The 26,451-nt window shown below is 35.4% G+C and overlaps 1 protein-coding gene across 1 annotated transcript in view; it reads left to right on the top strand.

The window, feature by feature from the left end:
- LOC102051331 (formin-like) overlaps positions 1 to 26,451 on the top strand; it is a 148,283-nt gene that overhangs the window by 19,517 nt on the left and 102,315 nt on the right. Inside the window, exon 3 of the mRNA XM_005444152.3 lies at positions 6,774 to 6,835. Within this exon, the coding sequence (XP_005444209.2) occupies positions 6,774 to 6,835 (62 nt within the window). The remainder of the gene's footprint in view (positions 1 to 6,773; positions 6,836 to 26,451) is intronic.

The raw sequence follows: 26,451 nt of genomic DNA on the forward strand, positions 1-26,451 counted from the left end.
TCTAAGGTTGAGGGACTATGCAGTAAAACGGCAAAGGAAGTCCAAAATACAGAACTATTAAGAGGTATGCTTGAGGAAAAAAATTCCTAAATCCATACAGAGAATAATTAACTCTGATCTGATCATTACTCTTTGAAAATGAGACCTTGATGTTAAAGTAGGTCTTTGGAAATGTCAGTTCAGTGCTCATTAGTGATCAAAAAGCAGCTGAAGTTTTAGGAAGTAGGAAAGAAATAGAAGATAAAATCTTCTAGATCATCATAATGCCACTATATGAATGTCCACATTTTGATTTTCATGGGAAACTGTAGTTTTGTCAGCTCAGAGAGAGTACAGTACAACTGTAAAAGGTTCAGGGAAAGATGGCAACTCTGATCAATGGTATGGAACATGTTCCTTATGAGGAAAGCCTATGTAGTCTAATATTCTTTCAACTGAAGAAAAATCAGTCCAGGGGACATATGATGGAGATCTCTAAAATCATAAGAAACAGCAAACGGCTAAATGGTGAACAGTTGTGCACTGTTTCTTCCAGCACAGGGACTGCAGGCATCAAATCAACTTAACAGGTGCAGATTCAAAATAAACAAGAGGGTCTTTACCTCATGTGCAATTAATTCTTGTCTGCTTGCAGGAGCTTTAAAATCAGCAATGCACATTCATTGAAGAGAAATCCATTTGCAAATTATTAAATATGCAAACAGCTCTTGTTTAGAAAGTTCCTGAATTGCAAATCAGGTTGCTGGAAGAGTGTACTGGAAAAGTACTACTACCTTTTTGCCAGTTTTTAAGTTTTTTACATCACTTGTTTTTTAGCCACTCAGACAGGATACTAGGCAAAATAGACTTTTTGCTTGTCTCAATACAGATACAATTTTGTTTACTATGAAACTGAATGATTTTTATTTTCTGTGTTGTGGCAGTTCTCAGTTTACCTCTTCAGGGGCCTATAGAAATACTAAAAAAAAATAGCCTTTGACTTGTGCCCCCAAACCTTTGTAAAATGGGAATATATGACATGAGTAATCCCCAAATAAGATGTTTTTCCTTAATTAACTGTAATTCAGAGTATCTTCTGGAAACTGAATCTTTTCAGTTTTCAAAAATTTTTAGAATCATGAAATGATGGAATTGTTTAGTTGGAAAAGACCTTTAGGGTCATCAAGTCCAACTGTTAACCTATTACTGACAAGTCCATCACTAAGTACCACATCTACACATCTCTTAAACACATTGACTCAACCACTTCCCTGGGCAGCCTGTTCCAATGCTTGGCAACACTTTTGGTGAAGAAATTTTTCCTAATATCTACACTAAACCTTCCCTGGTGCAATTTGAGGCCATTTCTTCTCATTGCTTGTTACCTGGGAAAAGAGACCGACCCCCACCTCACTACCACCTCATTTCAGGTAGCTGTAGAGTGATAAGGTCTCCCCTCAGCCTCCTTTTCTTCAGGCTAAACAACCCCAGTTCCCTCAGCTGCTCCTCATAAGATGACTTCTCCAGACCCTTTACCAGCCTCACTGCCCTTTGCTGGACAGTGTCCAACACCTCAATGTCTCCTGCAGTGAGGGGTCCAAAACTATACCCAGGATTCAAGGTGCAGCCTCACCAGTGCCCAGTACAGGAGGACAATCACTGCTCTTGTCCTGCTGGCCACATTGTTTTCAATAAAAGCCAGGAAGCCAAAAAGACCACCTGGGCACACTGCTGGCTCATGTTCAGCTGGCTGTCAACTAGCACCCCCATTCCCTTTTCCACCAGCTAGCTTTCCAGCTACTCTTTCCAAGCATTTTTCCATCATTCTGCTGCTTTAATGGTCTACAATGAGCTTATCTTCCAAAACTAGATATTTTCCTTTACTTACGTAGCTGTTTTTTCCCCCTATTATGGATTAGTGCAGCTTCACTGTAAAATCTGATCGAATTAATTACCCCCAGGTACCTTCATTGGGTAAAAACTATTCCCCTCAAAAGGTCTGGCTAGAACTCAAAACGTGTAAAAGTGATTTGATCTAGATGACAGGCACCTCTTTGTGCTGTTTCTATGTGAAGAGAGGATCCTTGCAGTTTAATGTTGGCATAAGTTGCACGTTGGATACAAAATATGTATGGCAAGTCCTAGAGGATGAAAGTGCAGAAAAGTGATAGTGGTGGTGAAGGGAAGGTTCATTTTGTCATGATAATGAGGTCCAAGTAGAGTTTTGCTCTAGCTGATAAACCCATATGATTAGCAAGACTGCGTTAGATACCACTCTTATCTACCAAGTATGGCAAAACATGGGAGTAAATGGAAATTTAAGTTTCACAGTAAGGATTTTTTTTTTTACAGTTACTGATTTATTTTTCCAACAACACCATAGAAAGGGAAAACTTGCACTGTCATGTCACTTTATCTCTTTAGGTTTTATCAAGGCCTCTATCCAGCTTCCCATTTACTTTGCCAACTTTCGTGTTACTTTAAAAAAAGTATTTCAATTAAACGTATTTCATTAAACTAGTATTTTAAAATACATTGCTGACTGCCAGCAGATGTAACAAATATTTGTATTTATTTAAGACTTTATAATGTATATCTGCTTTATCTCAGTGTCTTAGAAAAAAACATCGAGTTTTATGAAAGCTTTAGCTGCAGTGGATTATAATTATTGACTGAAGAAAGCATCAAGTTGCCGAAGTAAAAGAGTATGCCCGAATGGGCAACAAATTCCATCATTTCTGAAATTTTTCTTGGGAGGGAGTCCTCTCAAAACAAAGGGAAAAGTAGTAAATTAGTAGTAGTAAATGCAAATTAAGAATTAGAGCTGGCTGGAGCTGAATCTATGCAGTGAGACTGTTTACTTTTTTTGCTTCTTTGCCTTGTGTAAAGGACTAACATTTTTAATTTTCTCAGTAATGAAATCCTAATTTGCTTGCGGTCATTTTTCAGGATAGGAGCATTTGCTATCTAATTTGTTTCTGATTTTTTTGTTTGTTTCAAAAGCCCTTCAGAGTAGTATCTGCATTAGGGTTAGCTAACTTATTCATGCTCTTCAGCCATCGTCTTCCCAGGCTGTTTGGAGACCAGGCAAGTACAACAGGATGTTCACACAGTCAGCCTTCTGCTATCCAGTGTAATGAAAGACTTAAAACCGCCAAAAAGACAGCCCCCGTGACATCGCATAAACTAGAGGATGTGCTGGCATGGAATACAGTCACCTTGTGACACAAGATCAGGTTGCATATATAAATTAGGGTGTAACGAAGAGGGAGCCAGGCACTTTTCAGTGGTGGCCAGTGACAGGACCAGTGTGAGCACACATTGAAATGCAGAAGGGTCCAGCTAAGTGTCAGGAAACACTTTCTCACTGCCAGGGTGACTGAGCACTGGCACAGGTTGCCCAGAGAGGACGAGGAGGAGGATGGAGATTTGAGGAAGCATCCAAAAGCTGCCTGGACATGGCCCTAAGTAACCAGCTGTGGCTGGGGTTGGACCAGATGACCTCCAGAGATCCCTCCCAACCTCAGCTGTTCTGTGGTTCTGTGATTAGGAGCTTTGTTTCCGGGTGGGTCTCAAAGGTCCTTAAGGTATTGCAGCCCTAAGAAGCTGGAGGTCATACAGTTCAATTGCAACCTTATATCTTAGCTGGTTCTGAGGACTATACACGTATGTTTGTGTGCCTTAATTAATAAGGCTGGGTGAGTTACAGTGATTATGTGATAATCAGGATGGCTACACACAGAGCTGTATCAGGTTTCTTGAATTCTAGCATAGTTAATTTGTAACCTAGACAAATCACTCATTGATAGTTTAGGGTTTATAGTATTTCTGGTTTGTTTCTGTAGTCTAGGTGAATCTATTTTTAAGTTAAATGGAATTTAAGAACTCAGTAGTTTATAAAGCCTGACCTATATTTTGTTTGCAATACCAGTTCCTTCCATTAACATGTCATTATTGTTTACTTTGCTGTTGTGATTTTACCATTCTAAGCAGCATCCCAACATCACTGCATAATTAAACTTTATTATTCTGTTGCCAATGTGTTCAGAAACTGATTTTTGGAATTACATGGATGTGATTATTCTTTCTAGTCAAATTCTTCATTGTTTTAATGATTCAGATTACTGTATCTGTGTGCAGGGTATTTTCTTGGGATGTTAACTATCCATGTAGAATTATACTAAATTATTGTGACTTCACAAAAAACATGAAAGGAATGAACATGAGTTACTTTATATTATACAAAACTGTAATTGTGATGTGATTTATTTTTCTTTATTTTGCTTAAGAATTTAAAAGGTACTTTGCCAGGTATCAGCTTCTATCCAATAGATAAGTTTCTTCTAGTTAAAAAAGAAATATAATGGTAGGAAGAAGCTTATGCTGTAGAACATCAGTTTATTGTATAGTAGACAAAATATCAATTTATAATAAACTTGCTTTTATGCAGTAGCAGTGTTTTAAGTAAATAATTAGGTTTATTAGTTCTTAAAACCTAGTACTTTCTAAGCATATTCTTAAGGAATAAGTAAACCATAAAATTGTTACTCTCTATTTTACCTCTGCTTTAGAACAGAGATTAAACAAAGAATCTCTAAAACTTTGGAGCTTTCAGCTAGGAGAACTAATGAAAAATGTGCCAACTTAAATAACTTAAAAAGATGGTGTCTTGAAAAAAAATTTTAACTTATTATGTTGTGTTAGGTTTCATCCATGGGTGTTCTTTCATTATTCTCTGCACAAATTTTGCAACAGAAGGTTGGGAATGGGTAGACAAAGTGAAAAATTTGGCTTTGGTGCCAGTGCGTATGTGAACTATGTCAGCATATGAGAACTATGACTGTCTTACCCAAACCCCAAAGAATGTTAAGCATTGAATAATCCCACGTAGAAAGTAAATCTTTTGTTAAGGTAGATCTGTATCCTTCTTTTAGCCAAACTAAGAACTGATTGTTAGCAGCATTTTCAAAGCCTGTTGTTTGCTTCAGTTGTTGTGTGACCTTAAATAGCTAAACTTCAAGTCAAGATGTTCATAAAGTTCATGCCCTGCAAACAGCCAGTGCTTAACCAGCTGAGGTGACAGAAGGGTCACAATTTTTTCTGGGGACCTGAGGCAGCTGTTTTGTTAAGTCCTGTTTAGGTGAATGAGTAAGCAGAGCCTGTGTCCAGGGGGAATATCAACGAGTCAAAGGAATTAACAGCAGAAAATTTAAAAGTCCATAGAACAAACTGGTTGTGATTCCAGCAGAGCAGTCAGGCAATTTTCCTGTACTGGAATGGTCTAAGTAGAGGCCCATTAGACAGGAAGGAAGAGTTTAGGTAGATACTGTTACTAGTTGGAATCACCGGAGTTTTTTATTTGTGGCTTGTAAAGTATCAATCCCTTTTCCTTTGGATTTTGTATATCCGTTCAGCTGCTTGCGTATAGCTTCACCTGCCTTTGAAGAAAATAACATTGCATTAAAAGCTTCCATGTCATACAGACGTTTCAGGGTGATGACCAGGTTATTTTTCCTTTCCTCTTTCTTCCACGTGCTCTCAAGAGAAAAAAGAAAAAAAGAATTAAAAAAAAAAGAAAAAAGCACCTAAGGACTGGAATATTTTACTGATCTGGTGCTTTGGTTCATGCTTTGGCGTTCTGGTGCTGTTTTATTGATTATACTGTTTCAGGGACCATAGAAATCCCTTAGTGTTAGAGAACATTGATAGTAAAATTTGAAGTCTTTAGACTATTTTCAGTCCTTGTTTAAATTAGGATTTGATTCCTTCTTTTAGTCAAGGAAGCAGAAGCCAAACCAAGGAACTAAGTGCTTTTGGATGACTTTTGGTTTGGAAACAGATAGAAGTGGGGCTTTGATGGTCTAGGAATGAATTCCTGTTGCTTGTTGAGGAGGGCTGTAGCTTCTGGGCCAATGTCTTACAGAAGACAGGATTCTCTTAAATCATTACACAGCTGTAATGAAAGGTCTTCTCTTTTTTCATCTGGCCAAATGTAGCCATGGTGTGGATTGAGAGAAACCATAGTATGAGACCCAGGTTTTTGAGGTCTATTTGGTAAATCTATACCTTGACATTACAGCCATCACTAAACCTGCGTAATCGATGCCCAACCTCCTCATTTTTTCATTGCTATTTTAAATTTCTCTGGCTTTAAGTCTCATGCTTTCAATTTTGTTATACCTTTGGATTTTTTTGTGTTCCTGCTAAACAGCAGAACTATATAGTACCCTGTGAAGGTATTTAAACCCTGTAATTAATCTTTATCTGATAGAATTAAGACAAAGAATGAATTCTTTCTATTTCATCCTGGTGGGTACTTCTCCAGGTCTTCATTTATACTTGTGATTGCTCTTTTATCCAATTTGCCTATGTATAGTGATTGTATGTTTACAGTTCAGTTTAAATCGTTGCATTTAATGCGTGGTTTTTTTAGAATTCAGGTGGGTGTGTGTGCATGTCATAACATCCTGTCAGCTCTACATTTATCTGCAAAACTGGTTTCCTTTTGTTATTTCAGTCTGATGTATCTTCCTTCTGTTTTCCCCTCTCAGCATGGAAGACCTCTTTGCTTTATCCTCTGCTCTCAGAAACATCACAGAAAACCTGATCATGTGGTCTTAGAAAATAATGCTAATTAGTGTGTTCAGATTTTCTTTTCCATTGCAATGTAAAAGGTGTTATTTGAGAGCCTACGTCTGTATCCTGGACCCATTGGTATTGTATGAAATATACTATGCTGAAGATGGCACGTTGTTTTCTGACTCTAATGGAATGTACTTTTTTTATTTTTACAGAGTACCAAGCTGCCATTTTGCATTTAAAGAGGGAACATAAAGAAGAAATTGAAACATTAAAGGTATACTTTTGTAATGTTCTTTCTTTCCCTGACTCTAGTGCGTTTTACAGATTAAAGAAGTGCAAGCATATACTTTCCATCAAATGTTAAGAATTTTTTTTCCTAAAAGTAGTTTTCCATTCACTGCCAACTCAGTTAAAATTAATCTAGTTAAAACCCATATACATGTAGTCATATATGATGGCAAAAAGCAGTTTTGCATGTTTCCTCTTTGTAGTTTTGCTTATTGTTGTACTTTTAAATTCTTCCCTTTAACTCAGCAGTGCAGTACTTTTAAATTTGCTTATTATATTAAGGCACTGGCTTTTAACTACTCACTCTTTCTCAGTGAAATATACTTCTATAGTTTTTCTGTAGCTTTTTACAGAAGTTTTCTGTAATTTTAAATGGAAAAATAAGTGTGGAAATTCCACTTGTGAGAGTGAAATTTTATATTGAACACTCTTTATTGATGTCTGGTTTTGTAAGTGTAAACTTGACCAACCGTCTAATCATCAAAATCAGAAATAACAAAGTTTAATATTAGAACTCACTTTCCCTTGGCATGATAGACTGCTAAGCACAGTGGAATATTACAAGGAAGTGTTTTTATCATGAAAGCAGGAACTTAAATGGTAGCATAACTTTTAATTTGTTGAGCAGTCCTAGTTTAAGGAAAAATTAACAGCATCTTCATTTTCTCACCAGTTGTGATACATTCTTAACCATAGCTGCACTGTGTTGTAATACAGATCCGTATGCTAAGTCTTTAGTATAAAAGTCATCAAGTACAAAATGTTCCGTATTTTCTTTGTCATCATTAAAGCAAATAGAATGGAAAAAACAAATCTACTAACAAAGGGATTCTGATAATCCAGTATATTAATACATTGCCCATGTGATTAGGCAGATCACGTACAGCAATCATCAGACTAGTACAAGTACAGTATTTGTATTACACAAGAGTATTTATGTATTTGTGTCTGCACAAATGCATGGACATAATGGACATAAAACCTATGTATTTGAAAAAACTTAGCGAGGTCTTTGAGTAGATGGGTTGGAATGATGTTAGCAGCTTGTGGAGTGGACAGGATGGGCAGAGTGTCTGGTGTGTGCAGCATCTCTTAAAATTCAGCACAGGGAAATGCAAGCTAGCACTAAATACAACAGTAATGTACATTACTCTTACGAAGAATAGCATAACTCTCCCACACAAGAACAGTAGATGGATGCAAGGGGGATCTATTAATATTGAGAGGGTATTTCAGAGAATACATAGTCTCAGTGAGAGAGAACAATGTGTGTGTGCATCTCTAGCAACCCTGGAAACAGTAGAGGCAGAGGACACACAGGTACTGGCAAGCATCCATGAAAAATCACGCATCTCTCCGATCTAATTTTTCATTAAAAGAATGTTCGTCTTGCACATTTTTTTCCCATAAGAGTACATCTGAGATTAATTTATTTGCTGCTCATAACTTTGAATAATAGAAACATTCTGTTTTAAATCAGCTTAGTGCTTTTGTATGGATTATTTGGGTTTTCCTCAAATATCATCACTTCTTAATGATTAGTTGTGTTTGTATGTTATCTTGTTTAGTTGTAAGGAAATTGTGAATTTGTTTATTTCCAGAAAAGTGACATTGTGATGTAACTTTCAGCATCATAAAATCTCACCATTTTATATATGTATGTAAATATAATGAGAATGAGCTAAAATGCAAATATTTGTTGTCCGTGATTAGTAGACTTTTGCACTCTTAGCAGCAATGTCCTAAAGATCATGTTTTCTTATATTGCATGCATTTGGTGATTATTTTCATGTTTGTTACTGTTTTATCTTACACCCTGTAGTTCCAAAGGCAAACCACAAAAGGTGATATGAATATTTTGTAGGCCTTTCAGGTAATGGCAGTGAAGTGTAATGTCTGCATCATGGTGATTCAGAAAAATAACACCTGTGTTTATTGTATGCAAGGCATAATTCACACAAGATTTTTGGCTTTCCATTTTGGAGTTAAGTCACTGGAGACCTTGCAGTTCCGTTTGTAAGACTGATGATTCCTGAGATATAATGTGATTTTTCATTTTGTGATACTGAAGGACATAAAAACTTACTATACCAAAGGCCAGTTGAAACAAGTATCCTGTCTGCAGCAGTGACCAGCAGTGGGTGCTTAGAAAACACGTAAATAGAGTGTAAGAGCGATGCCTTCTTCCTGTGTGGTGCTTTTTGTTTTGATCTGGGTTTTGTTGTTGTTTTTTTTTTTGCAAGTCTGAGTGTCTTCATTATCTCTTTCTTGTTGCTTCTACTACCACTGCCTCTGTGCCCCTTCCTTAACAGTGTGCTCCTTGATTTTTGGACCTCAGCCCAGCCTGGTATGAAGTATCAGGTTCATAAAAGATGCATAGTGACTAAATTACTGAGAAATGTTGCCTTAGTGTACCATTCCCAGCAATTAGTGTTTTAAGGGTTTCCTGAAACAGAGTCTGCACACAGGTTATGGTATACAGTACTGATGAATAAATTATAGTATCACATACTTCCGTGACTTCTGAATGCTACACCATCTGAGTAGTGTTCCCATTCTTTTTCTGTGTGTCCTTGGCGATTAGTTCCTTGTACTAGAATGTGACCCATCATAGATGAATGCTTTTTGTTTGTACAGTTGTTTTGGAGCTTTTTATTTCTCTGGAATGTGTAGAATGCCATGTGAAAATTTCTATATCATAGAATGGTTTCAGAGAAGGGACCTTAAAGATCATCTATATGGAATATAAAGAGCATCTAAATGGAATGCATTAGAGAAGGCCACACTTCGTATACTTTCTATCTTTCTTGTGGCTTTTCAGTATTTGAAGAAAGGGAAAGATATATTTTAAGATGTAAAAAAAATTAATTACTACATACTGCTGTATGTATGGAACTTTGTTATAAAATTCCATATTGGAAAATACAGAGGAGTAAAATTGTGTCATGATACAATTTTGCATCTTATTTTTTTTTTGCATTTTATTCTTTAAGGATATAACAGAAAAATATGGTGGTAGGTATCTTGACTATTGGAAATGCTTGGGTTAAATGTGATTTTGTACTATGCACTGAAGGCACCTACAGACAGAAATTTCTCTGAACCAGCTCTTTTTCAAACTGATCCAAATCCCATATCTTATATTTATGGAGAAGGTTGATCATCATATCTTCTCTGTAAAAGATTAGGAGATCCTTTTTGTTATTCCTAAGATGCCTAGAAAAATCTTAGGGAGCCCTTAAAGGTATGTGTAGGGGAAAGTTCTCAAAAAATTATTAAACTGTTCTCTGAAGGTGAAATAAAGTAAGTTATCCACAGTCTGTCCTTTGAAACTGGTATATCATGGCTTATAAGTGAGAGATTTTTTACTCTTTAGCAACAGAAAGTGTCCTATACTTGTGTACTTTTACTTTTGGAAGTTATTTTTTTCCTTGACTATGTGAATGAAATTCCTAATGGATTTTTATTCTTCAAGATTTGTTATTACTGTGTTCATTTCCTATAAACTTCATATGGAATACCCTGAGTACCACCAGAGCTTTACCCTTAACACCAATTTAAAAGGGTTGGTGCTGATTCAGCAGCGAACAGTTGAAGTTGCAGCAGATGTAGCAGTCTTGAAGGATGTAAAGCAGTCACTGCGTAGGGAGGGTAAATGCTGGTATTTTGTGTTTTGATATTGCCAGCTTTATGCAATCACAGTAACTTGAAGCTTTGTTCTGTTTTTTGATGTCACTTGAAATTAATTCCAGTCATGTAGCATGCATATTAATTAAGATTACAACATCTATTACACCAACTATTGATAAATCTGTACCATATTATATTGCATAACCATTAGAATAACTCATAACATCTCTTAATGTGCTCATTAACGTACATAATTCAACTGAACCATCCACATGAATATAATCTTTAGAAAGGATAATATAGTAGAGAAATACTTTTTTTTTACCCATTCACCTTTAGGGTACATTTACTAGTTGCTGCGTTCAAAGCATTTCTTGAATTTTGCACCTGTTATTTACCGACAATTGAATTACATATTTTTAAGACATTAAACTTGTTTCTATTCTCCGTTGAATTTTTTGCTTTCCCTGCTCCTACCACTAGATGTCAGCGAAGTCTTTCAGAATAAGTTCCCAAGGCCTGTCACAGCTCGGTGTGGGTGCAAATTTCATGGTTCACTCTGAACTGTGAGAATGTGTGTGGTGGTGACATCCTGCCTACTATTTGTGGATTTGGCATAGTCTTAGTTTTAGGTCAGAAATTAGCTTGCACATCGTGGGAGTAGAATTGAAGTTGCTCAATAGATAAGTAATTGCTGTCATCACCGTAGTAGTAGTAGTATTTTCCCTATATAACCAAGTCTACAGTATCTAATAACCAACTAAGTAGATGACAACGACTTAACATTGAATCAAAATATTGTAAATAGACTAGTGACTTCCAAAAGGAAGGAATTAACTTGAAGGGAATATTCTGATTGCAGTGCTTAATGGCTAATCCAACACACAGCTGCACAGGGGTGCAATATACTTTTTTTTTTTCTTCTTTTTTCTGTAAGTTCGTTTGACAAAATGAGTAAAAAAGTTAAGCTTTTACCCTAATTTCTCCTTCTTTCCTTTAACACAAGGGTACCAAATATTCCTACATCTTCAGTTACGTGGAAGTTTAATATTGCTTTTGGAAGATGGAATCAAAGTCCTAAGCTGTTCAATGACTCTACCCTATGCATGGATCTTTCTCTCTAATATGGGTTATTAGGCTTCCACCAACTCACTACATCTTTTCCCAAATTGAGAATAATAATGTCTTTAACCATTAATCACAGGTTTTTCTAATCATATTAATATATATTATATGATGCACATTATATAATATACTCTGTAAGAAATAATAACAGATTTTGGTAACAATAAAATATAAACTATGGATCGGTTGTAAATGACACAATAATTATTATATGATAAAATAATATTTCTACATCTCTCAAAGTATTTAATTGCAAATTTTAGAAGGAAATACCTGCAGTTGCATCTAACACAGTTATGAACATATTATTGAAACTTAAGAAATAATAAGTGGTAATGCAGTTTGTATGATACTATTAAAGAACAGGCTGGCCTCATTTAGAGAAGAATGTATCATGGGGTGTTCATAGTGACCTTTGTGGTCTCCTTAGTAATGTTTGCACTTTTGCATTTTCATGAAGGTTTCAAGACCTGAAATGTAGAAGTGGGTAGAAAGTAATTTCCTTTTGACAGAAGAACTTGCTTAACTTTCGAAACAATTTTATATCATAAGCTGAGATTAAAGACCAGTGCCCCAAAGTGCCACAGAAAAAGGTTGAAAGATGTGGGAGAAAAAAGAACATGAAAGGGAAAGTCGGAATTGTCTGATAATTTCAAAATGATTCATTTTTATTTTGTACTAAGACCAGAAAGGCATATCAAAATTTTCTGAGTTACTGAGTGAATTAATAAAACTTTACCTATGTGATGACCTTTTCATTCTTTTACAAATCTGTGTTTACATCTCTTGTGCTTCACAAGTCCTTCCCTGGACCTTTGCCTTTTCACTTTCCTTCCATTCATTTTCCATCATGGTCAGTGTGCTTCCATTTATGAATGCATCCATTGCTCTTTAATTATAATGTGGATAGCAAAAGGTATGGCTTCTCTGTGCTACATTTTGAAATTTTTAATTTGACTGTGAGAGGCAATGGTGGATAGTGTTGAAAGCTGCTGTATGCCAGAATACTTATCAAAAAAACTCTTTTATAGAAGTGGGAGATTTCATTTCTGTTTTAACAATTCAAAATGCCTTTTATTTATGTGTAAAAGTGAAATTTCATTTCAGCTTCAGAAAGAACATTAGAAATTATATGCTTTAACACCAAATCAAAACATTTTTAAATATTTCAATTTGTCTAAATCTCCTCTTTTATAGATAGTCTGCTACAACAAAGTGGAGTTTTGTTTAACAGATTCAATTGACCTGTCTGCTTTTAGGTAGGGATCTTTATCATTCCATTCTGGAAAAAAGAAATTTTAATTTTTGTTTTCCTTCAGTTTTGTGCGTGTATATGTGAATTTTTGCATAGGATAGGGATTTCACAATTTGTCAGAAGTCTCAACGTTTTGAAAACTACTATTAAAATACGGGAGCTAATGACAAATAGTGTTGAAAGCTTTGATATGCCATAGTACTTAACAAAACAACATTTAAGAACTGGATAATATGCAGACTTCTGGTAATAAAATTTGTCTTCAGGATGCTGAGATTGTTTTTAACCTTTACAAGATGAAATGCATCTGTAAGGTGGCTAGCTGCTTTGGTGTTCTTCACTGGATTTTCACGTCCCAGCTTACACAAATAGAAGAAAATCTATGTCATGTATGCTTTTGTCTGGGGAAGTGGAATTGCAGCTCAAAGGAGCAGCCAAGGTCAGCAAGGGTTTATTAGTCAATCTTTCCTAATGAGCTGTTCAGGTTTTTCAGCATTTCCATGTGGTGTTACTGATGAAGGTCTCCCAGCTTGTGGTTAATTATTGATACAACTCTTGCCTAACTTGAAATGTTTCACTCTTTTGTGCTGAGCTGCTGAATTTATGGTTTCACCACTGTGTGTGTACTGTGTGTCTTTATAAATCTTCTTCTAGGATACTCTGTCCTATGAAGGAGTTCTCCCTGTTCAGCATGGAACGTCTCTGCAGTGCAAGACAGTGAAAATATAAAGATTATGAAAAGCATAGATACTATGAGAAAGAGACTGAAATCCTATGAAAATAGTATTAAACTATCAATTTCAGTCTCCTAAGATTCCCAGACAACAGGAGCAAGATTATCTTCTAAGTATGTATGTCCTGAAATAGAAAAATCCCAGCAGGAGAAAATCACCCTGTAATGAAAAATTTGCACGGCCAGTGCTAGAGAAGGTGGCATAGCAGACTGGGGAATGATAGCAAAGGACATGAGAAATAAAACAATAACTTCCTACAGGGTGCATAGAAGCACATAAAAAAAGCTAGCAAGAAGTACTTGAATCTCTTTGGAACTACTTGTTGACAATTGCATCTTCATTCAAGAACGGAAGCTTGGAACAGTTCTCCATGGTATATGTAGATATTCCCCAGTTCGGTGCTTAATGAAGTTTTAAAAACTTGCACTGTATAATGCAACTCTATAATAAAAATCTTGATGAAATTTTAAGTATCTCTGCTATGCTCTGATACTTACATTGAACAAAATCTCCCCCCCCCCTTCTTCTCCTCCATTGACTTCATATTTTCCATATTTTTGATGCAATGCGTGTTTTGCATCTTTATGTTCCTTTAATCATATGTTTATGTTGCGATCGTTTTCTTATTAGATAGCTTGAATATCCAGGAAGACTTCTCTTATTGTGTTGGTTTTTTCACTGCAACTTGCTATGTCTTATATTGCCACTCTATTATTTTCATCGATACAATTTCACTGTAGGAACTTGGATTGTTTAAACTTCATGTCAGCTGCAGAATGCTGTTAATTCCACATGTTGATCCAAGAATTCTCCTGTTTATTTAAGAAGTTACCACAGACTCAGGAGAATAAAGTAGAACACATATTGTGAACGTGATGACGTTTTATTTTGACAGATTTGGAAGACCCCTGTAACATAGGAAACAATTGTCAACAAGAGAAATGAAGTGAAATGTGATCATAGGAGTGTAAAACCCACTAAAAATTAAGTAGTAACAATGTTATCTTACCATTTTGATTTTGAAAACATGTACCCCGTGCCTCATTGTCGAAATCACCTGCTTTTTGAAATTTACTACACCAGATTTTGTTTGAATTTAATAATTGTAAGCCATTTCTCTGAATGGAATATGCAATTTTATGTTGTTTAAAAATTCTGGCTCTAATATTCCTGGGTTTTAGAACAGGGTCAAATTTGGCAAGGATGGGCATTTTGCTGCTAAAGTGAAAACATGTTAAAACTTTTGGAAAAAAAAATCTTTCTCATATTTAGTAAGGACGTCAGATTTTAGCAGCTTCTGACTTTGCAAATCCAATCTCCATTGTGCTTATTGCATCTTCTGGTGCTCACCAAATTTTTAATACGCCTTTTCCACAAAGCTGCCAAAGATAACGAAGCCACCAAAGTTGTTATAACACTGTGGCAAAACTAAGTTACACTGATTGATGGGTGCCTCAAGTTACTGTTGGTTAGGTGGGGATCACCCTTCCAAGGATGCTTTGAAACTGAAAGCTAGGAGTCTGTCTCCTGACACCTGTTTTGATGATGAGGCAACGTTAAAGATCTGGAAGCATATACAGAGATATGAGAGGTGGAGCTTTAGGCAGAAAATGGTGACTAGAGATGCTAGGATGAGACTGACAAGCTGGAAGGGTAAAGAAGCTGCCTGGAAGTTAAGACAGAAAATCGTAGGTGATAGATAAGAGAATTGGATCTGGGCATTACGATAAAGCCTTTGCTTGTAAGTGGACAGTTTCTCCCAGAATATGTATCCTAGAATGAATGCAGTCTATTCAGTGTTTGCTTTTATTTTTGTTGGTCTGTGCGTAATACCCTCCCTTGTTTGTTAATCAAAATGTGATCCAAATATAGTTTCATTATGGACTTTCTGGTGTTACAAGTTTTGATTTTCAGGATGTTTCATGCTTATAAGTTGCATTTCACAATATGTATTCAGATAGACATGTATTATTATTTGTATTTTATGCACAGAGACACATTACAGTTCAATTTTAACTTACCTTGCAACTATACATTGGATCCCAGAATCTCAAGATAGTTGCTTAGAAAATAAGTTGTATCATTGGGTACCACTTGAGAAACACTGACCCAAGTGACTTGTGGCTCATCTTGCAGGGACTTTCAGTTTGAGCGAGTATAGAATCTGCTTTTCCAGGTCAACATTATCATGCCTGTACTGTAATATTGCTGTGCCTCTTCGTGAGGTTCCATTCTTTGTTCATTATATACTTTTCAACTTCAGCACACATAATGCAGAAGTCTTAAAAGCTTGCAGCTTTTTGATAATACAGTTTTCAATTATTGTCTGGAATAACTCCCATCGTGTTCACTGAATGAGATACTGGCTCTGTCAGAGAAGTTGTTTCTGCATAGCTGTGCTACATGGAAACATGGAAGGAGAGGGAGAAAATGAGGGTTGCTCTGGCAACCACGCTTGTCCGTAATGGGAACATCTAGAATAATGTGATGATGCATAATTAGCATGTAGGATACATTACTTCAAAGTAGATATGCCTTTTACACATTTACAGAGTAACTGTTGTAACTGATGTTATACTTCTGCTTATCCAGGTAGAATCTCAGAAGTACATAAGCTGTATCTTAGCTAAGAGTACTGGCACCTTTATCTGCTAAGTGTAGTGTAAACATCTCTCCAATGTTAAAAAAGACCAATTTCAAACACACTGTTGGGTTTTCTTGTAAATGTTACATAATTGGTGAATATTTAAAGACTGTCTTCTGGTTTTACCGCTAAAGTTTATGATAGTATCTGCAGAATTGGAAGCTTCATAGTTAAACTAAGATAGAAGTCATGAGAGATTAACCTTGAGTGTGTAGGATCTCATATACTTTTGTCTTGACAAGGATATCTGCAGCTTGAATTTCCTCGTTAATCATTGTAATTGAGGCGAGTATTGTACTGTCAACATGAAAAGATCTTTTCTATAATGAAGTTGTGAGGAAAGGAGATATATTTTTTTCTTATAGAAAGTGTGTAATTTAATGAAAACTGTTGTTTTCTGAATGTGAAGCTGAATGTGAAATGAACCTCTGCATTCATTTCCTTTGCTATAGAGAAAGAGGTAGGCTGTTTCACCAAGCAATCCGTTTGTTTTGACTTATTGAGGTCCCTCTAACATGTGAGAAATGCGTTAATTGTAAGCATCAGAAAATTACTCTTTTAGGTGACTAAGTTCCTGAAAGAAAAATTGAACCTCTGGTGTTACTTTGATATCTGGTGTCAAAAAAGCCCTAGAAAATTAATTTCCCTCCATAGCTAGGAACTCAATGGCTTGCTACACCTCAAAATCTTCTAGTTGTTTTCATTGCACATGTGAACTCTCTATATATTGGTGGAGAGGCTAGTCACCTCCTCAGTGTAGATATTCTTAGAATTTCTAGACAAAAAAATATGTTAATACACAATGAACATCTTCAATTTCTGAAAGTGTAGTTACTTTATTTTTTTGTCATAGCAAACTCATAGCACTATTTGGTTGAATATTTCCTTCTGAAAAGTAGTATTCGTTACTGCCCATTATCCTTCTACAGATCTCTAATTTTATCCTTGGTTACTGTTTTCTATGTGCTATACTTACACTGCTTTTTGCTTTGACTTTTTCTTCAACCAGATCGTTGGTTGTGATTGGAATGTGATATATATCATTACTTTCCTATGTAGTTACAAAGCTCTGTTATAATGGCTTAATCTTGGAGTCTGGTTGCCAAAGAAATTAGTTCTTTATACTGTGAAGCAATGTTGACAGTAAACGCTCCTTTCCTCTCCACCCCCTCCCCAAAAGAAAAGGAAGAAAAGAGAAGAAAAACAAGGTTGCATTACAATTCTGGCAACATCAGCCACACTAATAAAATCAAATTCAATGTTGTTTTACGACTTTGAATTTATGTGACTGCACAGGATCAAAGGATTTGTATCCCACTGGACTGCAAGGTCTATAGTTCATGGCAAAAAAACTCATCAAAAAGAACATTTTAGTAGTAAGGCTTTTCATTTTAATCAGCCACAGTAATAAAAAAGCTGTTAGGTGTCCAAAAACATTCTCCCAAGATCAGAGACAACTTGCTCTCTACTACAATCAGTTTTCTTATTGGATCCATACTGCCTCTGTAGTTTTTGTCACTGAAACTTCACCTTCCAACTGGTTTTCAACCATTTTTTGCACTATTTTCACATTTTACATGCCAAATCATTATATGTATCAGTAAAAGTAATGATTCATGTAATTTCCCTGGCAAATGAGAAAAACTTCTTTAAAGTAAATTGTCATCAAAACAAGTGATTAACTAAAATAGATTTTTGAATACAGGTCTATATTTTTATCTATTGCATTTTAAAATATTTGAATAGCAATAATATTTTTTTCTCCTTGGATATAATCTTTTGAACACTACCGCAAAGCATAGTTATTCGTATTTTTTGTATCAATACAGATGTAGTAACCTAGGCTGTCCTAAAACTAAGGTAGTAGCTGCAAGTGAGTAACAAATAGGGAAGTAACCATGTTTTTTGTGATAGGAAGGGCTGTTGGTATCTGCATGTTAATTGTTCATGGTCTTAGTTCAATGAAACTTTGAAATGAAATTTTAACGTGTAAGTGTGGTTTCATTCTTTAATTACCTTGGTCTCAGAGAAGTTGCGTGCAATGTATCATTTACATTTATTAATGTGTTGCATGCTGAATTGCCTCATTCCATTCTGTAGAATTTAAATCTTTAAGAGTTTAACATTATGTAGAGGTATTACCAATGAAATCATCCAAGAAAATACCAGTTTTCCTTGAAATTTAAAGGTCGGTCTCAATTTAGCTGGCTACCCCTTTTTTAGAAAATATGTAAGATTTATCTTTCCTAGCATAAGCCAACATATTTAGGAAAAATCAACATATGGTCACTTTCTGCAAGAATGACTCCCTTTCTGCATGGCTTTACATGTATTGGATGTTACATGGCCTCTTGTAGCTGCTGTACACAATTAATTTGCAGAATTCTAGTGGGTGTGGTATTCCTTCTCACTGCTACCTGAGATACATGCAGACTTATATTGGGTTTGGTCATTTGGATACTTTTATGGTTTTATTCTTTTTAAAAACAAACATTCAAATGAACAGAAACTTTAGTATTACATCTAGTAACATTAATTTTATGTTATAAAACATATAAAATTTCATAAAATGCTACATTATCTACTGTTAATATTTCTCTGTTAATAACCTGAAATTTACCCCTTTAAGCACGTTATTAACAGTTGGCATTATTAAGTGATATTTAGTCTAGTTTTTTAGAGGTGCTATCATTTATCTCAAGGGATGACATTGTTTAACAAATGTGCCTGTGGCAGGAAGTTCATGAATCCAAGGCATGAATAGTTTTCTGCTCCTCATATATATCAGATTCAAGAAGGATTTAGATTCCCGTGGGATTTCTCTGTGGGCACAGAAATGCCACAGTAGAGTACATAGCTTCCCAGGTGCTAAAGTTGACATAATAGGATCCATAAATGTGGAGTATGCTGTGGAGTACAATGAACATTATCAGAGATGTTTTTCTATATAGTGAATTCATAACGTTTGCAGGATTTTGATGATTACCAAAAAATTTCAAGGACACACATCAAGGGGTTCTATCTGGGTGTTTGATTAGAAGTTATGGAGAAGGGCAAGGGATTTACCCTTAAGAAGAAGGTTCATCTGAGTAAAGTTTCACATAGAAAAGCAAGGACTGGAGATGAGCTGTTGTGAGCTATGTCTTGTATAAGCAAAGTTCTCCAAGCAAGTTAATTTGTGTACTGTAAAATGGTTGGATGGTAGTTATTAACAGGGAAAGGGCTGAGGGGAGCATATGTATATGTGCAGAAAACAAAACCTAGATGAATGTAATTTTACAGAAACATTTACAGAGCAGACACAAGGCAATTGGGATGAGGAAAGCAGACTTTAAGGCAACCTGGAAATCACTCTGTGAAGAGCATGGAAAAGAGAACAAAATATTAAGACAGAATGAAAGGTCCACAAACAGCTGGAAGAGGAAACGATGAAGTGTAGAAGAAACCAGGACTGCATGCAGTCCATAATGCCAGGGGTGGTTTGTACCTTGTATGAAATAGTCCCTTGAAATATGTGGTCCTGGTCAGCAAAGAGCTACAGGGTCCTTGTGTGTAGATCTGTTTTGCATGGCTGTTCATACCCTTTCTACAGTGACAAAAATGGAGGTGCGTTTGTTACCTTAAACTTACAGGGTCAGTGAAAGCTTCCCACTCCCACTATATTCCATTGTCAGCAGACTTAGTAAGTTCCAGTTCAGGATTTTTTTTTTATTTTTTTTTTTTTTTACTTACAGTATGTCTATTTTTAAAACTTATAGTATGTATATATTTTTTTTAAAAAACCAGCTATTTCTTATTTATTGTCTTTGTAGAGCCACTAGACTCAGTGTGCACAAACGCACTGGCCAAAAGCATGCGCGTCTTTTGCCGGACATTTGTTGTTGGAAACAGGCACACAGGCTTTGCAATTGGAAGGGTGGTAGCCTGGCTGTCAGTGATTCTGGGTCCTGGAAAATGGTAAAGGGGAGGAAGAGAAGACAGAAAGCATCTATAAAGAATCAAATTGCTGAAGAATGAAATTTAACTTATAAGAATCTTTTTACAGTGATATAATAAAAGTGAAGGGTGACAATAAGCCTATAATGATTACAGTAATTTCAGTGACACATTTCCGATGTAGTATACAGTTGAATATGCATAGAAGGTGAAATAGGAAAAACAGAGAAAACCAGCAGTGGGAATTGCTAGGAAATTAGTTCAGGGAGGAAAGCAAAGGAGTAATACAGCTGACATACTATATAGAGGGAGGAGAGCGAAGAGTAAGTATAGATGTTAATAAATGTTCCTTAATTTTGTATGCATAACTAAATCTATAGAAAATAAAGATTCAAAATGTGCTATAAATGCAAACTAATTCTGAAGTGTCATGAAGAACATGTTACTGGCTACATCAAGAATAGTTCTGACTGAAACTGGGACAATGAATTGGAAGGCTATTAGAAACACAAGCATACAAGAAAATGGAAGAATATGTTAATTTAAATACTATAAAAATGGCATGCTTGATTTGAGTGTTTCTGCAGTAGAGAGAGTAGATATTATGTTAATACCTTCAGTTTCTCATTGATTTTCTGTATTCTGAGAAGTGCAGATTGTTTGTTTTGAAGTATTTCTAACAAAGAATAATAAACTACCAGAAATAACAACAGATGGAGTTCAAAACATAATTAATTTCTCAAAATATTTTTCCTTAGGTTGCCTTTAAATACCTACTTGCATTGCCTGTATTACTTTCTCATGTATTTGTTCAGCTGTTTGTTTACCTCCTTGGTTTTTTGAAGCTGATCTTGGTTAGATTCTGTTTCATCCAGACAGGACAAGGAAAAAGAGAAGGAAGTAGTAGTAAAAATTCTTTACCATCTATTTTATTTGTACTCATCTAGATTGGTGGCATAGGAAGGATAAATTAATGAGTGAATTCAAAATTCCAGGTTAATGTCATTGCTTTTTACTTTCTGTTAGGTAATACACACAACTTGTGAAGTTGTACTGACCGTTCTTTTTTACATTAGTCAGACCTTCAGACAGTATAAATACAAGTCTTATAAAGGCTAGACATGTTAACTGTGTCAAGCTTTCTGTATTCTGTTATACTTTCTGTAACAACTCCCTTAAGCTCACAGAAATACGCTTTTTATAATGAAACAGAGCTTTTAACAACCTCATTTCTTGTGTGAGTATGCATTGTTTAAATATAGTAATCCATCTGTTACATATGGCGATAAAATACTAAGTAAGTAAGGAAGAAGTTATGGAAGATGCATTCTGAGCCATTCTAAATGTGCAACTGATATACTAAAATACTTAAATATTAAAAGCCTTCATATAGGATATACAACTTGATCATCTAGGTTTCATTTTCATAAGTAAAGGGTTTTACTACTCTATTTGAAATAGTAAAGCTATTAAAGATCTGCTTTGGTTTTTGGATGTTTCATGATATTTCACATCTCAAAATTCAATTTAATTACAGTGCAACTTAGCTATTGGAAGAATAATATCTTATTTTTTTTAAATGTGTAATCAACTAGCTACGTGCTTGGTTCCTATTTGTAGCTTTTACTTAAGTGTAGTAACCTGAGATTGAGGACCTCTTTATATATGTCCTTGTAGAAATGATAATTGTTCAAAGAATCACAAATCAATCCTTACAAGTAATTGTAGGTGTTGTTAAATCAGAAGTTGTATCTCCTAACACATCATACATGATATATATTTTCACAGTAAATATTTAAATTATCAAACTTGAAGTGAATTAGTGCTTAAAATGTTATGTGAATTTTAAGCCGTCTGTGGTCCTATATGCAACTAACCATGCATGTGATATTTAGAAAAAAAAAAACAACTGTATGTTGCAGCGTTACTGGATATGTTTTAATGATGTGCTGTGCTACTAATTGTTAAATAACTAAATATCAAAAAATAGATAGAAAAACAATGACCTGTATACCCCCTATTGTCAGATTTCCTCCTAAATATTTCTGCTACATTTACTCTATAGATTAGAAAGATAATTGGGCCCTGTATACATAGCCTATGCAAATGTTTAGAGTTCTGGGAATGTTTTATAATGGTCAATCATTTAGCTTACTTTTTTACTATGAGGTGTAAGAATAATTCTTACTTTGTGCTCTTGAAAATGGTGGTGTACCCTATGCAACTTACTATATATGTTAGAGAGGAGTTCTCATTTTTATTCAAACTGGCACAGGCTTAATACTTTTTTCATTGAGAAATCCTTTCTCAAATCTCATTTGTTGTTAAAATTTAAAACAAATGTATGTTTTTTCAAAGACGGAGGTTTAACAAAAAAGGACTTCTTTTTTTTTCTTGTCAACACAATACAAGAATAAAAAGTGAGCTCTTCCAAAAACTGAAGATGAAATTACTTAGAATGAACAAAACCAAGAAGTCAGAAGCTGTGAAAAATTTAGGTTTCCTCTCTTTTCTATGCACAGGACTTTGATGGCCAAAATACTGTTACAGAGGAGAAAAAAAAAAAAAAAAAGCTGTAACATCTATAATTTGTTTAAATTTTTTTTCCTTTCTCCTTTTCTTTTAAACTCCTTAGATACTTTGTGTCGCCTTTGTTCACTTTTTTTTTTTTTAATTTTCATGGCTTGGCATAAGTAACTAATTAGATGTAACAATCAGTATATGAAGTTAGAGAAAGGAATAAAATGGAGCTCACTTTCTACTATGTTGTTTTTCTAGGCTAATTAGACTAAAAACTATTAAAAGTGTGTGTTTCTCAGTTAAAGAAGAGGTCTGTCTCTGACATACATAGAAGAGCTTTGTTCATTAAAGACGTGCCATTTTTACACAGTTGCTTTTCAGAGTAGAATTGCACTGTAAACGCTAGTGAAAAAATATTTTTGCATTAACAGTGAAGCATTAACTTGCTAGTTTCAAAGCAAAAGTTCTGCATATTTCTTGCTTTAGAGTGTTTTAGAGAACTTTTTTTATGTCTCACAGTTCTCAGAAGTTTTTAAAACATTTATAGTGCAAATAAGTCTTGACTAATAAGCTAACAACTAATTTTTACAGGTAGATTGCTGTAGAGATTTATGATTTCCTCATATTCATACATACAAATTGTTCTAGAAATTTCATATCAGAGAAATTCGAAGTGATGGTTAGAAAGTCTTTGTCCCTATAAAATCAAATTATATAAATCACTAACACAACAACTATACTTGTTCATTGCATTTCATTGACTATACAGACTGTAATTGACTGTATTAAATGAGACTGTAATCCTGTCAGAGCAGAGGGGAAAGCTGCCGCGTTGGTATTGAGATGTGTCTGTGTCCATCCACGTTGTTTTTTCAAAGACATTTAGACAACCTTTAGGTTACATTCTGAACGAGAGGAATTAGTCTTTTTCTTTTCTGATTAATTACATGTTTTACCATCTGAGACTGTGACGGTTAATGGAAGTGTGGTACCCTGATTCAATTTTGGGGCTTTTTCTTCATTTGACCATATGCTTCCTATGTTCCTGAGTGCCACGGGACCAAGGCTGAGCTGTCTGCATTATTTCAGAAAATATACCTTGCCTTTTTTCTCTGTGTTGTGTCAAGTCACCTAGCAGGCACAAAAAGGCAGTGTAGTCATATGGCAGAGGGCTGGGTGTAAGAGGGAAAAAGAGGAAGACATTGGAAAGCCATACCAAAAGCTTCTTGTTTTCCGGGTTACTGTGCATCAGTATTTGGGATATTTGCATAGTCATCTTTGTATCGTGGCAATATCATGCATTTTAGTAACAGGGGTGATTTTTCTTTCTTTCTTTCTTTCTTTTTTTTTTTTAATAAGTGTTTTTTATTTCACCCAGTAAGAGTAGTGTTTCAGTGTTTTTACAAAGCAGGTAGTACAGGTCTTCTAAGCTTACATATAAATATTTGTGTTTAAAGGAACTGAGAATCAGCTGGGATCATTTGCTCCTGTGAGGTGATTTTGCTCAAGGAATATGTCCTGTTCAAGGACTCAGCCCATTCCAGTGGCAGGTATCAGACAAACACTGAGAAATGAAAGAAACTATTTTCTGTTTACAGCTGTACTGGTGAGCTTGAATTGCAAATAGGCATGGACCTTATTTAGTCAGAATCAGAGGTGCAGAAACTCTGAAAAAAAAATACTTTTGGAAGCAAAAAAAGACTTCTCAAGGAGAGGGATAGACCAAACCATCTCTTCAGCCTCCTCAAAATGGATATTATGTGGAAGCAGAGAGCCTATAGGAGAATGGAAGAACATGTACATCAGCCAGGAAGGCTAGTTTTAGAAGTCAGAAAAGCATAGGCTTAAAAAGACAGTTGACAACACTCAAGCTGAATTACATCTTCCAAAGCAATTTTAAGGGTACAGTAGAAGTATTCTTCAGAAACGGAAAGAACTAAGGAATCAAGGGGGGGGCATTATCCAGTAAAGGTGAGGTGGAGATACAAGGCAATGCAAATTGAACCTAGAAAATTAATATCAAATGAGCTGCCCCAGATTTCAACAGCAGTGATCATGAACACAGGGGTGGCATTTTTCTTAAACTGAATGTACAGATGGCTTTTTGTAGCTGGATCTTTTTTGCATGTGACGTTTCTATTTATATACTGTAATACAGAGTTGTTGACTTGCGATCAGTTTGTGATCTATGTCCTTCACAGGTCCTTTTCCCCTAGAGTTGCTGTACTACTGATGGGTCCGTTCAGTGGTTCTCTTTTTTGAATTGTAGCATGTATTTTCAGACCGCTTCCATATCTGATAAAGCTATTAAGGATTCTGAATTTCTGAATTCTTAACAGGCTCTCCAGCATACTAGCACAGCATTGTTTGTATATTTAATATTGACATTGAATGCAAGAAAGACTGTACCAAGCTAAGGCAGTTTTTCAGTAGCATATTGCTGTGTGGATTAGGCTTAAGATACTGAGGATATGCTTCCTAATTTATGATTGAAATCTGATTTCGGGCTTTTAGATATTTTAGATATTAAGGCTTTTAGAGTACATTTGTTTATATGCTTACATTTTCTTTTGAGCTGGCAATATGAAGAGGAAATAGCAGTAAGGTTTTGTTGAAGTGTACTTGTCTCTAATCTGGCATTTGTAAAAGTAATCTGGGGAAAATATACCCCTGCTTTCATGGAAACCTAGGCAGCCACAAGTATCCATGTGTTTGTTGGTTTTTTTGGTGGGTTTGGGGGGTTTTTTTGAGGGGGGGAGGGGCAGGGGGGAAGAATAGGTAACAAAAACTGGATAATGTCACTCACTGACTGGCAAGAGCCATTGCTGTAGTGAGAAGCCAGAAATCCCCTACATGCCAAGGCCTGAGGGCTTAATTCCTGAAAGAGTCGATTAATGCTGCAAGAACGCGAAAAGGTAAAGGGAGCAGAAAAATGTGTTCCTTGTGCTAGTTTGTTGGGCGTTAAATCTACATATGCAATCCCGATTTCTTATATGAATGTTGTTGAGAAACAGGCAACCAGGCTTCTAAACAAGTCAGCAGAGTTGCAAATGCATTTTTCAAGTGGAAAAAAAGCTTATATAGATATATAAATATAGTTATATAATCATATAATATATTTATTATATATTGTTATAGCTAAAACATGCTGATGAAATCTCCCAAATTGTTATTCATAATGTATTGCTTTCCTTTTACACAGTAATTTATACAGACATTTTACTCTAATAGGTTTCTAAGTCATCTAACCTTCTTCAGGAATAAATCATGTTAATTCACGCTGCATAAGGTGGCTTTCTAAGCTTTAGTTTCCAGCCTTCTTCCCGTATCTTCTGTCCCTCCAGCATTCTTCCCACACATTCCCTGCCTCGGACATCTTGTATCATGCTGAAATTTTTTGTCTCATTTTGCATAAAATAGCTCTGACCAAACTATTATATTCCGATGATGGCCTTTGGTCATTGTTCATCTTAACAGCAGTTCCCAGAGACTCTAGGAGCCTGGTGCATGATGTGCTATGAAAACAGACTCAGTATATTGCCAATATTGATAGTAATAATTGCTGACATGGTTCAGTAACAACATACTGACATACTGAATAATTTGAACTCTAGCTATCCAGCTGAATAATTTGAACAGTATCTGTTCAAATCCCTGTAGATCTGAATTTAGCTAGCCATCATAAATATTTTGGATCAGTGTTGACAGATGCCTGAAAATAAAACTGTAAGCTTAGAGAGATACATACTGTACTAAAA

This window comes from Falco cherrug, chromosome 7 (genome assembly GCF_023634085.1).
Source record: "Falco cherrug isolate bFalChe1 chromosome 7, bFalChe1.pri, whole genome shotgun sequence".
Classification (NCBI taxonomy): Eukaryota; Metazoa; Chordata; class Aves; order Falconiformes; family Falconidae; genus Falco; species Falco cherrug.